At 41.4% G+C, this 14,453-nt stretch overlaps 1 protein-coding gene across 3 annotated transcripts in view; it reads left to right on the forward strand.

Moving 5' to 3' along the window:
* Positions 1-14,453, forward strand: part of LOC147061328 (tectonic-1-like) — a 104,354-nt gene that overhangs the window by 50,245 nt on the left and 39,656 nt on the right. For all 3 annotated transcript variants that reach the window (XM_085934938.1, XM_085934946.1, XM_085934954.1), the window contains exons 4-6: positions 299-450; positions 549-651; positions 13,621-13,733. In XM_085934938.1, the coding sequence (XP_085791064.1) occupies positions 299-450; positions 549-651; positions 13,621-13,733 (368 nt within the window). The remainder of the gene's footprint in view (positions 1-298; positions 451-548; positions 652-13,620; positions 13,734-14,453) is intronic.

Genomic DNA, 14,453 nt, shown 5'->3' on the forward strand with positions numbered 1-14,453 from the left:
TTGCACTAACACCTTGGGGCAATTTGGAGTGCTCAATCGGCCTACCAAGCATGTTTTTGGAATGTGGGAGGAAACCGGAGTGCCCGGAAAAAACCTACGCGGGCATGGGGAGAACATGCAAACTCCACATACGCCGCCTCATCTTTTGATGTCATCCTCAAATAGTTTTAGTCTACACTAAAGATAAAGAATTTGGTCTGACTTTAGAATAGTAGTGTGTGTGTGTGTGTGGGGGGGGCACTTCATTTAATTTGCTCCAAGTCTGTTGAGATTTCTAATCATTCGTGATTTGTTTTAGGTCTTGGTGGATTTCATTTTCCTGCCCCCACTCTTCCACTGGCCAGGAATTTTGACTCGCTTTTCACCCAATTTAATAGGTTTGCTTTTAGCTCACTGGAGAATAATGACTTGTCTACAAATATTCTTGCTGAGCTTCACAAATGTTATCAGGCAAGTATATTTAAAGTGTTTACTATTTTCTCTCTTTACTTGTAGACACAAGGCAATCTCTTTGATGAGTAATGTATTTTGTGATGTGCCTGTTTCAGTATGGCGATGCAATCATGTCTGCTAAAGAAAATGGAAAAAGAGGATTTTTATACCTCCCGTCTTCAGGTATTTCTGTTGACTGTGTTGACCAGAGTCCTGTTGGTAGGTAACACTATGCATTCACTGGCTACTAATATTTGGTTTAGTTCAAATAGTAGTGCTCTTTGTTTTATGACAAATGTCCATCCACCCATCTTCTTCCGCTTATACGGGGTCGGGTCGCGGGGGCAGCAGCTTTAGGAGGGACTCCCAGACTTCTCACTCCCCACCCACTTCATCCAGCTCATCCCGGGGGGATCCCAAGGCGTTCCGAGGCCAGTCGAGAGACATAGTCTCTCCAGCGCATCCTCGGTCGACCCCGGGGTCTCCTACCGGTGGGACATGCCCGGAACACCTCCCCAGGAAGGCGTCCAGGAGGCATCCTGTTGAGATGCCCAAGCCACCTCATCTGGCTCCTCTCCACGTGGACGAGCAGCGGCTCTACTCCGAGTCTCTCCCGGATGACCGAGCTCCTCACCCTATCTCTAAGGGAGAGCCCGGACACCCCGGGACGACCCAGGACACGCTGAAGAGACTACGTCTCTCGGCTGGCCTGGGAACGCCTTGGGATCCCCCGGGATGAGCTGGAGGAAGTGGCTGGGGAGAGGGAGGTCTGGGAGTCCCTCCTAAAGCTGCTGCCCCCGCGACCCGACCCCGGATAAGCGGAAGAAGATGAAGATTAATTCCTTTATTGTCACATTAACGCAGTGTTAACTGTGAAAATTAGTTCGGCAGCTCCACATGGCAGGTCATGCACGTACATATATATAACAGTATAAAATACACATAAAATGCAATACAAAAATAAAATAACAAACAAGATTCAAAGTGCAAAAGGCGAGGGGGCATGGGAGTGGATATTGCACTTGTTGGTGTGTGTGTGTGTGTGTGTGGGGGGGCTGAATGGGGTAAGTAGTGCCAATTTTTACTTTAAGTGCCCTTAAAGCAAGGGGATAACAGTAAAGCCTCCAACTAACATATAGTTTAGGATGTTTTGCATTCCGGGGAACAATTACTTTGGATCTCAAACAAACTGTTTGAGAATTACAGCTTTCGAAAAAGAAATGCTTTTGTGGCACAACTTATTCGGAAAAGAAATGGTTTTGCGGCAACACTTACCGTAATTTTCGGACTATAAGTCGCTCCGGAGTATAAGTCGCACCAGCCATAAAATGCACAATAAAGTGAAAAAAAACATATATAAGTCGTACCGGAGTATAAGTCGCACTTTTGGGACAAATTTATTTGTCAAAATCCAACACCAAAAACAGACATGAACCAGCAACAACAGGCTAAACAATACGGTATGCTAACGTGACATATACACAAACGAGGAGTTGAGAACGGGCCTGACGTAACATTCAAAGTTATTCAAGTAAGTATTACATAACACATTTATCAAACCATCTGTGTCACTCCAATTCATTAAATCCATCGATCGTGCTTTATGTAAACAATGCCGCGTATGTGCCGCATATGCTGACGTCAGACCCGTTGTAAGTTGCATTTCAAATTATTCCACAGACCCATATAACGATATAGAAAGTATATTTCAAATAACTATCATATTACAACAATATTATCAAACCATCTGTCTCACTCCAAATCATTAAATCCATCGATCAAATTCCTCGTTCTTTATGTCAACAACGCCACGCGTGTGCTGCAGAGATCTAGTATATAACTATATTGTAGCGTTAACAAAGTACCAGGAAACGTGGATTTGGTAAACGGCTTTTTATTTAACAAAGCAAGAGTTCAACGAGCAACAACTACTGAACTTCCAACTATGGAGGTGGAAGAGAGCTCCATAGAATAGGACCGGGCGTCCGTAAAAGCCATGTCCGAGCCCCATCCACCGTCCCCGGACAGCCACCCGGCCGAGCGCCGGCCCCCGACTTCCATCCACGGAGGTGAAAGAGAGCTCCCGTCGAGAAGGACCGGGCGTGCGTAAAAGCCATAAAAGTTTTTCAAACCTTCTGTGTCACTCCAAATCATTAAATCCTTCAAACTCTTCGTCCTCCGTGTCACTTACAAACAAAGCCGCTAATGATGCCGGTAGTATGTGGGGCCCTTCGTCATCTTCGTCATCCCATGATCGAATTTTTTGTCCTTTATGTAAACAACCGCCGCGCGGCACGGGTGACGTCACTTGCAGTTCAAATGACAGTAATCCCTTGCTACATTGCGGTTTCACTACACCGCGGATTTTTGAATTTTGAAAATTTGTGAAAAAAATCACATATAAGTCGCTCCTGAGTATAAATCGCCCCCCCCACCCAAACTATGACAAAAAACGCGACTTATAGTCCGGAAATTACGGTGTATATACAAAAGAAAGACAAATTCAATGCAAATTACTTGTTTAACTTTTTATTTAAAGTTTTAGCAACATCAAAGGCCACTTTTCTATCACAAGGCCGATACAGTCACATGAACACGTAATTGAGTCTTAGAAATATGAACTTCTGCTCCTTTCTGGCTGTACCACCAAGTTTTGTCGTGTGGTGTGAACACATAGGCTACTCAGAACAAAAATCAAAATTCCAAAATGAGCACCTGATCATCTGCAGCTGAATCTCTTCCCAGATTCGGCCTTCTACTGAACATCCCACGTTTCAATGCTGCAGGGGAATGTAAATGTATGCTCCCTTCTGGCTGTGCCACCAAGTTTTTGTGGTGTGGGTAATATCTTGAGCACACCACCTCTAGGGATGACTCCATCATTCTCTCTAAATGTAAAAATGGGCTTTCCATCAAGAGACCTCTTAGAACTTTGCTTCAGAAACTTTGCACTGATCTCGTCACCTTCAACATTCTCCACCAATCCAACATAGTTATAGGATTTGGATTTTTTACTCACAAACCTCACAATGACAAAGTCACCAGCAGACAGATTCTTGTCACCATCATCATCACTCTGGACATCTGAACTGTCATATTTAGTGACATCACCAAGTGGAAGCGGAACGTCACTCTCTTCTGAGCTACTGGGGAGCACTTTCTTTTTGGATTTGTTTTGCTTTGACCCTTTCAGGCTCCCCTTCTTATTTCCACTCCTTTTCTTCTTTTCAGCCTGTTTCTTCTCTTTGCTGTGCATCTTCTCCAGGCCGTCTTCTGCCTCATCATTGGTGGATTGGATTTTCTTCTGTGCTACTGTACATGGTTGTTTTCTTCTTGGTTTTGTTTTGATTTGCAGCTTTCATACACCTTTTCTTCTCTCTTTCATTGTTTTCCATTTCCTGTTCAGCCTTTTTATCTTATTTTTCTTTGTGAGCCTTCTCCAACTCAGGTGTGTCGGTCGTGATTCAATTGCGTGATTCCCCAGCCGAGGAGGGGTGGGGGAAGTGGGGTCGGGGAGAGGGAGCAAAAACAAACTCCAGCCGAATCGGTTACTACAGGCTCTGAATGAAAGGAGCTATCGGGGGTCGGCTGGCGTAGTGTTAGCTTTGCCACTGTATCAAATAGGTCTTTAGGATTGTTTTAATCGAGATTAATGACTTGCGAAAAATAACGTGTTTTTGCTAAGATAAGCGCATCTTTATATTTCAGGAGGCTGTCGCACCATGCCTGATGAAAAACCAAGTTTGGTTAAACGCCATTTGCGTTTATGCTTTCTACATAATTCCTTAAGCATACGTGTTTCATCCGTGAACCACGGAGTAGGCAATCTACGGCGAGTTTTCAGACGTAGCCGCGCCACAGAGTCGATGGCATTTAACAATGTAGCATTGAATTCATTTGTAAGATTATCAATAGAGCTGGTATATGGGGGGGAATACGGCAGTTGCTGGTAGCAGTTGCTCAGATAACGCAGTAGCAGTCATGGAGTTAATATTACGACTGCTATAATTTTGATTGCTCTCTTGTCTTTGACTAAGAACTAAAATTTCAAATTTTATTAAGTAATGATCAGACAAAACAGTAGTGTATGGCAGTACTGTTATATTTGAGGTTGCCAGTCCTCGGGATAATACCAGATGTAACGTATTTCCATTTTTATGCGTTGCTGCCTGTACGGCTTGCGTAAAACCAAACGTATCAGTTAGAGTAAATCGAACGAGGCGTAAATCTAAGATTGGAATCTGAGATGAGGGCAAAACCCCCACCCTTTTTTTGAGGACGCGCCACATGTGAGCTCACAAAATTTGGAGGCGAGGCCTCATTATGCGGTAGCAGTTCATTAGGTTTTAACCAGGTCTCGCAAAGACCAAATACATTTGGATTATGTTCCGTGATGAGGTCATTAACGAGAACTGCTTTCGTATGAAGCGATCTAATATTCATAAAACTGAGTTTAAGTGTAATCAGTCGATCAGGGTTTGTATCTATCAAAGAGTTTTTAAACTAAATGAAAGTAAGATTGTGTTCTCTAGGCCTGACATCACCTCTCAATTGTTTATTAGCGCGGTGGAATGATACAACCGTAGGAATTTGATAGTAAATATTTGGTACACGTAATATTATCTGAAAGAGGCACCGTATCATCAGCTATACCGGTCAGGGTGGAGCGATTGGATTTGTCTACTACCTCAGTAGAAAGTGTGTTCACGTGTACTGTAGCACGATTCAAACTGTGACGCTCTAGTCTACACAAGGAACTATGTGCATGCTGGAAATCTAGCCTAGCGCTGGTTAACTTTAACTTAACTGACTCCAAACACATCCTGACAGGTGGTCTAGTCACCTGTGCCCCGGCCTGCTCTAAAGTGACCTGTCATGAGTGGCTCAAACAGTAATCTATATTCCTAGAAAGAGTGAAGGCGCCTTCACAGTTAGGAGGAAGGCCGTCCTTCCTCAGCAGGTCGGCGCGGCCCCAGAAGGAGGACCAGTTATCTATAAAATACAGTCCCTGCTTTTTACAGAACCCATCAATCCATCCATCGATTAAGGGAAACTAATCTACTAAACCTCTCATCAGAGCCTCTCCCAGGCAGGGGGCCAGAGACAAATACTGTGTGCCGACTCATCTTTCTGGCGAGATCACAAGTCCTCGCTATGTTTTTCTTTGTGATTGCCTCATCCTAACATCATTGGCGCCGACGTGTATCACTATGTCCGAGTAGCTAGTGTTGCTGGAACTACGCTGTTGACTACTCCTATTGTGAGTCAGCTCCCTAAGATGAGCTTCTATGTTGGGTGCTCTGCCCCCAGGAATACAGATTACCGTGGCTGGATTTTTAAGCGTGATATTTCAGGTGATGGAGTCACCTATGACCAAGGTGCGAGGGCCAGTAGACCGAGATGACTTTGGACGGCTATGCGTCTTACCTGGCTTGGGGCTAATGCTAACGGGGCAGGCGGGCTGACTGCAGTCCGCGACAGTGTCCGCCACATCCACTGTTATCGCACTATTCTGCTCTAACTGGCGGACACGTCCTTCTAGGAGGGACAACCTCTCTAACAGAAGGGTGCAGTTGGTGCACGAAGCTGTACAATCATCTTGATCGGCAGCCGTACTTACGTGTCCAATGACCGACGGTAGACAAACGGCCACCAAACAATAACAACCCGGAAGTCAGCAAACCGACACCAGAATGGACTCCATTCTCGTTCCAAATTTCACCAGAAGATGGTGTCAAAGTCAGATTGACTTAACATAGTAAATGAATAGTTTAAAAAGCCATTGACTCGATAAAGACTTGTTCTGAAACACAGCAACACACAATTTTGGATTATGTTATATTATAAAATACATTAAATATCGAAAAATATTCTATATTATTTTGTTTTGCCAAAATATATCTTGAAACTACTTGAATATTTTTATTTGCTAACTAGAGAATGAGACATGTTAATCACAGTTAGAGTAAGCTGCAATATACTTTATTTTATTCTGCTTTGCCATATTATATAGTTAGTAGCAACTTGAGCAGCATCATAGCACTGATGTTTCATTTACACATGAATGTATTAAGTGTTGAATAAGGTCAAGGGCTTGACAGTGATACTGCTTGTGGAAGGCTGCTTGAATGTTTTAATCTGCTAAACTGGGAGAACCCACGATCATCGTTATGATTACGTGTTAAATTGACTATTGTGAAAGTATGTGTTATTATTGTTGATCAATATCCAACATGTATGTAATATTGATGTTCCATTTACACATGCATGTATAAATGTGAGCGAAGACAGGGACGAGGGAGGGGGAAGTGCTGTTTGATAGAACACAAGTAAAAGAGAGGACCGATTGCGAATGTCCCATTGACACAAGTTGACGGACATCGCATGCTAAATTGAGTATCAGAAAATTTGGAAGAAACAGCATGAACATCCCTGAGAAAATGGTTGCATCCCGGAGAAAATGGTTGCATCCCTGAGAACATGGTAACCTCATCTGGTTGGATCCAGTTGAGATCGGCCGAGATGGAGGTGCAGTCTATTCTAGAAGCATTTGGGTCATCTGAGGACAATATATGACGTCATGGAAAAAAACTGGTACGTGACCAAGCTGGCATAGGACCCACTTACTGAACTGGTATAAAAGGTTCGTTCTGACAAAGAACAGAGCTCTCTCTCGCCCGGTGGACTCTCCCCGTCAGGGGTTTGCCCCTGCGGGCTGCTGCCCGTGGGCTGAGGACGCCGATTAGACAAAGATAGATTTTTCATTCGTTTTGAGATTAGACCAAAATCTACCTAAATTAATTTCCAGAGTCTTCGAGCTGGACTTTGTCAAATTTTAAGCTTAAAGACAGGCTAGGAAATGTGGACCTCGGTGCAGCAGAGAAGAGCCAGTTTTTGGGCGTCGTCCTCTCCTTCCTTTAGGCCAGCCTGTTCTTTTAAACAGAATTCGGATTTTTGGAACAAGGAGAACTGATCACTCAACTTTTCTACCAAACAGCATTTTAGACCTCTTGCCTCTTACCCTTTTTTCCTATTTAGTTTTGCAAACAAGAGAACTTCGAGACTGAATAATCTTTGCTCTACTGACATTGGTGAGTGGAATTAATGTTGTATTCTTCGAACAATCGAGACTTGTAATTGTTTTTCTTGCTTATTAATTAAATTTGTACTTTATAATCATTTAAATTCGATTAATGATTATTCTGATCTTTTATGCTTTAAATCTCTTTTGTTTCTCTATCATAGTCATACTGTAAACCGTTCAGTCCTTTTTAAAGTGAAGACAGCTTTAATCCTTGACATCAGGGAGTGTCAGATCTGGTTCCAAATAGTTATCTTAAGCTCAACTAGCGTGGGTGCGTCCTAGTGGAAATAAACAAATCCCCGCGATCTTAACAAAAATATCTAAATATGTCCGAGCGGTAACAAGTACTGCACATCAAAAAAGGGGAAAAAGCCGCTGTAAAAAGGGCGCGGTCGTCTTGATTCCGGGCTGTTATTAACTATATCCTATTGTTTTTGTGGTTTTGTCTTCCATTTCATTCTACCCCAAACATGCTCAATAATGTTCATGTCTGGGCTGGCCAGTCCTGGAGCACCTCGATCTTTGCCTTGAGGAACTTTGATGTAGAGATGGATGCATGAGATGGAGCACCATCCTGCTGCAAAATTTGACCCCGTTTATGATTTAGTAGGAATTTGTTCCTAATCTCGTCCCTGATGAGCTGAATAGTCAGAGTAAAAAAATTGCATGAAATTGTGAGCTGGATAGGGGAGCTATCGAATGTTGGCTGCTATTACATTAGCATTGCCACAGTATCAAATAAGCATTTAGGGTTATTTTTTTCTTGAGGTTTATAATTACATCTATAGGTTCAACTTGAAACTGTATGATGCATTTGTATGATGCAATTAATCACCCAGAAATTCCGCTGGCTTCTCTGGGCCCAAGCTTAACTGACCTGGACTAATGCAAAGTGGTAAAGTGTTTTGACGAGACCACATTTAAAAATGTTTTTGGAAATTCAGGATGTCATGTCCTCTGGACCAAAATAAAAAAGAACCGTCCATTCTATTATGGACCCAAAGTTAAAAAGTCAGCATCTGTGATGATATGGCCCTGTGTTAGTGCCATTGGCATGGGTGATTTACATTTTTTACAATTTTTTTGATAAGTATTGCATGCCCTGGAAAAAAATGATGTCTATGAGAGACGTGTTTTTTGTTCCTACATGCAAAAACTTGGTGAGCCCTTTGTGCTTTTTTTGACCGACTTGAAGACCAAAGCACAAACATGCCACTTTGGAGAACTTAAGGGCTCGATGATATGTGATCAAATTGTGTTAGGCTTATATGATAAGCGCGTGAACGAAAAAATGCCGAGCGACAGTGACCTCACTTTGGACGGTGCTGTGAAAGTCTGTCACGCGAGTGAATTTTTTGCCATGCACGCAAAAACATTTGGACAAAGGAACGCAGCTGAAACTGGCACCAGTGCAGTAGCAATGGTTGCGAATGGACTGGGACTAGAGAACATGCCGGTGGACGTAGTGAACAAAAAGGACACAGGAGGGCATGCGGAGTCAAGGAATATGGTGCCACATGACTGCAGACGGTGCGGTAACAGACATGCAGCCCGGCAGTGTCCAACATACAAAAAAATGTAAAGGCAGGAACAACTTTGCTAACTTTGTGCCTCTAGAAAGAAAACAATGAAAGTAAACAAAGACTCCTGTTTTTCAATCGAAATTACGTTTCCCACCGTCCCACGGTGACTAGACACAGTACACAACACTCACATCAAATAGCACAAAGAGTAAAAACGAACAGACGAGCAACGAATAAGTAATAATCCGTTGACACGGAAGAGGAGCTGTTTATTGGAGCTGTGCAATGTGAATCAAAACAAGCTGTGGATGTAAAGAATGTGCATGCAGTGGAACTACCGAGTGAAGTGTGGATTGCTTATTAGGCAAACCTAATAAACTGGAGTGATGTACAGAATAGAATGTCTTGCTATTGAGCAAAATAGTGTCATGTGGTCTGATGAGTCAAAAATATAACTTTTTGGTTTAAACTCCACTCGTCGTGTTTGGAGGAAGAAGAATGATGAGTACAACCCCAAGAACACCATCCCAATTGTGAAGCATGGCGGTGGAAACATTCTTTGGGGATGCTTTTCTGCAAAGGGAACAGGACGACTGCACCGTATTCAGGGAAAGATGGATGGGGCCATGTATCGTGAGGTCTTGGCCAACAACCTCCTTCCCTCAGTATGAGCATTGAAGATGGGTCGCGGCTGGGTCTTCCAGCACGCCAACGACCCAAAACACACAGCCAGGGCAACTAAGGAGTAGCTCCGTATGAAACATCTCAAGGTTCTGAAGTGGCCTAGCCAGTCTCCAGACCTGAATCCAATAGAGAATCTTTGGAGGGAGCTTAAAGTCCGTGTGGCCCAGCGACAGCCCTGAAACCTGAAGGCTCTGGAGGAGATCTGTAAGGAGAAGTGGGCCAAACTCCCTGCTGCAGTGTGTGCAAACCTGGTCAAGAACTACAGGAAATGTCTGATCTCTGGAATTGCAAACAAAGGTTTCTGCACCAAATATTAAGTTTTTTCTGATGTATCAAATACTTATTTCATGCAATAAAATGGAAATGATTTAAAAATCATACAATGTGATTTTCTGAATTTTTGTTTTAGATTTCATCACTCAGTTGAAGAGTACCTATGATAGAAATTACAGACTTCGACATGCTTTGCAAGTGGGAAAACCTGAAAAATCATCAGTGTATAAAATACTTGTTCTCCCCACTGTATAACTGCTAACATGTGACTTCAAAGTGTCGTGTCTATTTGCTGCTTCTCAAACATCAACATTCATCTGAGACCAAGATTAGCTTTCCTTTGCTTGCATAAACTTTGCACATTCTCAGGCAGAATATTTTTGGAAGTTTTGTACTTGAGGTGTCACGATGCATATATTTAAGTGATGAATCAAAGTGTCTTCCCTGTGATCCAGCTACATTGATGATAGCTTGAAGGCAGATCATACACACTTCTTATTTATCTATTTATTTATTTATTGTTTATTTATTTGGGTTATTTGCTTATTACTTATTCATCGCTCTTTCGTCCGATTCTTTCAACTCGTGATGCAGAAATTATCATACATGCGTTTCTTACGTCGCACCTTGACTACTGTAACGTATTATTCTCTGGTCTTCCTAAGTCCAGTTTTAAAAGTCTGCAGTTGGTACAGAATGCTGCGGTGAGACTGTTCACACGGACGAGAAAATTTTATCACGTTACCCCAATATTACCCAACTTACATTGGTTCCCGGTCCATTTAAGATGCCACGTCAAGGTTCTTATATTAACCTATAAAACACTTCATGGCTTAACGCCTTTGTATGTCGTTGACCTAGTTGTGCCTTACGTTCTGTCCCGGAACCTTCGCTCGCAAAACGCTAGTCTTTTAGTGACCCGACTGCCAAAAAGAAGTCTCCAGGGTCTAGAACATTTTCTATTTGGGCTCCAGAGCTTTGGAATGTCCTACTGATAGATATCAGAACTGCTACCTCTGTAGAAACATTTAAGACACGACTAAAGACACATTTTTATTAACCTGTGTTTACCGATCCGGCTGGAGTTTGTGTCCCCTGTCCTTGGACGAATCTTAGCAATATTATGGAGGTGAAAAAACACAATTCTCATGATGTTCTTAATGTGTTTTTGAAAGGAGAATAAAAGTGCATTGAAGAAAGATTGAGATCCGGTGGTCTTATTGCCACCTTTATATATGGGAAGGACTTTAATTATTTTCATTTTATCAGGGAAAATTGCTCTTTTTAAAGGTCAATTATATATCTTTGTGAGCAGTAGTATTATTTAGTACTCTATTGACCCGAATATAAGACGACCCCCTCTTTTTCAAGACTCAAGTTTGAAAAAAAGACTTTTTGAACACCAAATTTAATTTTCATACAGAAAATAATCCCATCTGAAACAAATGTTTATAATAATATATTCGAGAGAAAAAGCATGTTATTTTGCCTCATTCAAATCATGCAAAAACTGTTATCACATCTTAATATCTGAACATTTAAATATGTAAAGTAAAGTGCAATCAAATTTGTAAATGAATGGCTTCTGGATTTTGAAATGTAAATAAACCAATCTACTGTGATAAAACAACAAAATTGCAATAACTGCATTAACCATCAAAGTGAAGTCTAACTGTAGTCTTGAAACAAATCTGAATAAGGAAAAACATTGCAATAAAATAATGCAAACTGCTACCACTATTGTTGGGGAGCCTGAGGACTGTATAGGGGGTTGGCTCGGATGGTTAAGCTCTTTTCGCCCCCGGTTGTTGGTCAGATCACAGGAGGGAAGACGTGGTTCAGTTTTGATTGCTTTACTGAATTATTGGCAAAAAATAATAATAAATAACCATAAATGAAATACTCTCGGCAACACACCAAACATAAGTCCTTGATCGAGACAACAAAATACATTTGCTGGCAACCGTTAGTCGCCGTGCCGCTGTGTAACGGCTACTTGTACGAAGCGAGGCAAACTTAAAGGAGCGCGCCGAAGCTGTCAATCAATCAAACAGCAATCGGACAAACGACACAACAGTGGACAGTAGTAACAATGAAATGCATATATTGTATTTTTCGGACTATAAATCCCGTTTTTTTTCCCCAGAGTTTGGGTGGGGGGTCGACTTATACTCAGGAGCAATTTATATGTGATTTGTTTTCACAAATTTTCAAAATTCAAAAATCCGCAATGTACAAATAAACTTGACTTGACCTGACTAGTGAAACCGCGATAAACGAACCGCGATGTAGCAAGGGATTACTGTAATTTGAACGGCAAGTGACGTCAGCGGCGCGGCGGTTGTTTATATAAAGGACAAAGGATTCGATCACAGGATGATGAAGGGCCTCTTGTTTGAAGGATTTAATGATTTGGAGTGACACAAGGTTTGAAAAGCTTGTTATTTATGTTATAGTTATTTGATATATTTTATTTTGTGTAGCAACTTCTATATTTTTATTGTTACAGTTCAGTAGTTGGCTCGTTGAACTCTTGTTTTCTTAAATAAAGAGCCATTTACCAAACCCACGTCTTTCCTGGTACTTTAACGCTACAATATAGTTATATACCAGATCTGTGCGGCGCACGCGCAGCGTTGTTGACATAAAGGACGAGGAATTTGATCGAAGGATTTAATGATTTGGAGTGACACAGATGGTTTGATAATATTGTTGTAATATGATAGTTATTTGAAATATACTTTATATATCGTTAAATGGGTCTGTGGAATATTAGAAATGCAACTTACGAGTCCAACGTCAGCGGCGCGGCACTTATGCGGCACATAAGCAGAATTGTTTACATAAAGGACGATCGATGGATTTAATGAATTGGAGTGACACAGATGGTTTGATAAACGTGTTATTTATGTAATAGTTATTTGAATAACTCTGAATGTTACGTCAGGCCCGTTCTCAGCTCCTCCTTTGTGTATATGTCACGTTAGCATACCGTATCATTTAGCCTGTTGTTGCTGGTTCATATCTGTTCTTGGTGTTGGATTTTGACAAATAAATTTGCCCCAAAAGTGCGACATACTCCGGAGCGACTTATATATATGTTTTTTTTCACTTTATTGTGCATTTTATGGCTGGTGCGACGATACTCACTTTGTGTCAAAGACACACACGATCACAGCAACATACTCAGTCGATTATGAGCCCGCCAGAGCTATCGATCAATCAGAGCGCACATGAAGCAAACCACGACCGGTCAAACGGCACAACAGTGGACAATAGTAACAATGAAATGTATATACTCACTTTGTTTCAAAGACACACACGATCACAGCAACATACTCATTCGATACCAGCAATCTTTAACTTACCGCTGCACACAAGTGAAAATGGGTATAATGTCTAGACCCCGAATATAAGACGACCCACACTTTTTCAGTCTTATTTCAATGCAAAAATCATCGTCTTATATTCGGGCCGAAACAATATATTGACTAGGCAGACAATTTTTACAGAAAATGCTCTGTGGTAATGTAATTTCCAGTGTCTTTTTTTCGACAGCATTCCTAATGGTAATGTAATTTCCATTTATAATGTAAGTTTTAGTGTCCTTTTTTCCCCCCACAGCATTCCTAGTGGACAGGCAAAGTCGATGTTCTCGTCGTGTGGATCTGAAAGAGGACTGCAGCTCTCGACCAAGCATAAGCATAGATACCTACACAAATATCAACCTCTTTGCAGTGAGTTATACCGCGCATGTGTCTGCTATAATAGTGGGGATGTCTGTTCTCTCTATAAACGGCTCAGGGTGTACAATACACCTTGGATTAATTTACAATTTTTCTTGTAAATAAACGCAAAGGATAATAAAGTGGTGGCGGTGCCAAGAAATGCCAAGCAATCTTAACAGAAACAAGATTGCCATTACTGTACTGTAAAAGCAATTCAATAAATGTAGTTAATTTTTAATTAATGCTTAGACACAATATGTGTAAGTATATCAGTATGTCTTACATAATTTATTTCATATTTTTAAGTTTTGCAAAGTTAATTATTTTTTGATTTAAAAATTAAAAATATTAAAATATTCAAGACAAAAGCTTTTGCCACTCCTATGCATTGTACGTATTGCACAATAAACCTTAAACCATAAGTAAGTTAGCAGAGATAAGAAGCCATGCAATAATGAACAAGTGGTTAAACAAAAGTGTAAATGCAAGTCTCAAATGCAGAAATTGGGTGTTTGGGGGGGGGGGGGTGAGCGTGTGTGTGTGTGTGTGTGTGTGTGTGTGTGTGTGTGTGTGTGTGTGTGTGTGCATGCGCGCAACATAACATCCATCCATATCCATACATTAGGTTATGGATAATGTATTCAGCAGCAATTGGCAAGGCGAGGAAAAGTGGAAATGTTTTACTTTATTTCACTTTGCAACAACTAAGCATTTCTATGCGGTATTCTT

The sequence above is a fragment of the Syngnathus leptorhynchus genome, chromosome 2 (assembly GCF_054491065.1).
Source record: "Syngnathus leptorhynchus isolate UIUO chromosome 2, UIUO_Slep, whole genome shotgun sequence".
Taxonomy (NCBI): domain Eukaryota; kingdom Metazoa; phylum Chordata; class Actinopteri; order Syngnathiformes; family Syngnathidae; genus Syngnathus; species Syngnathus leptorhynchus.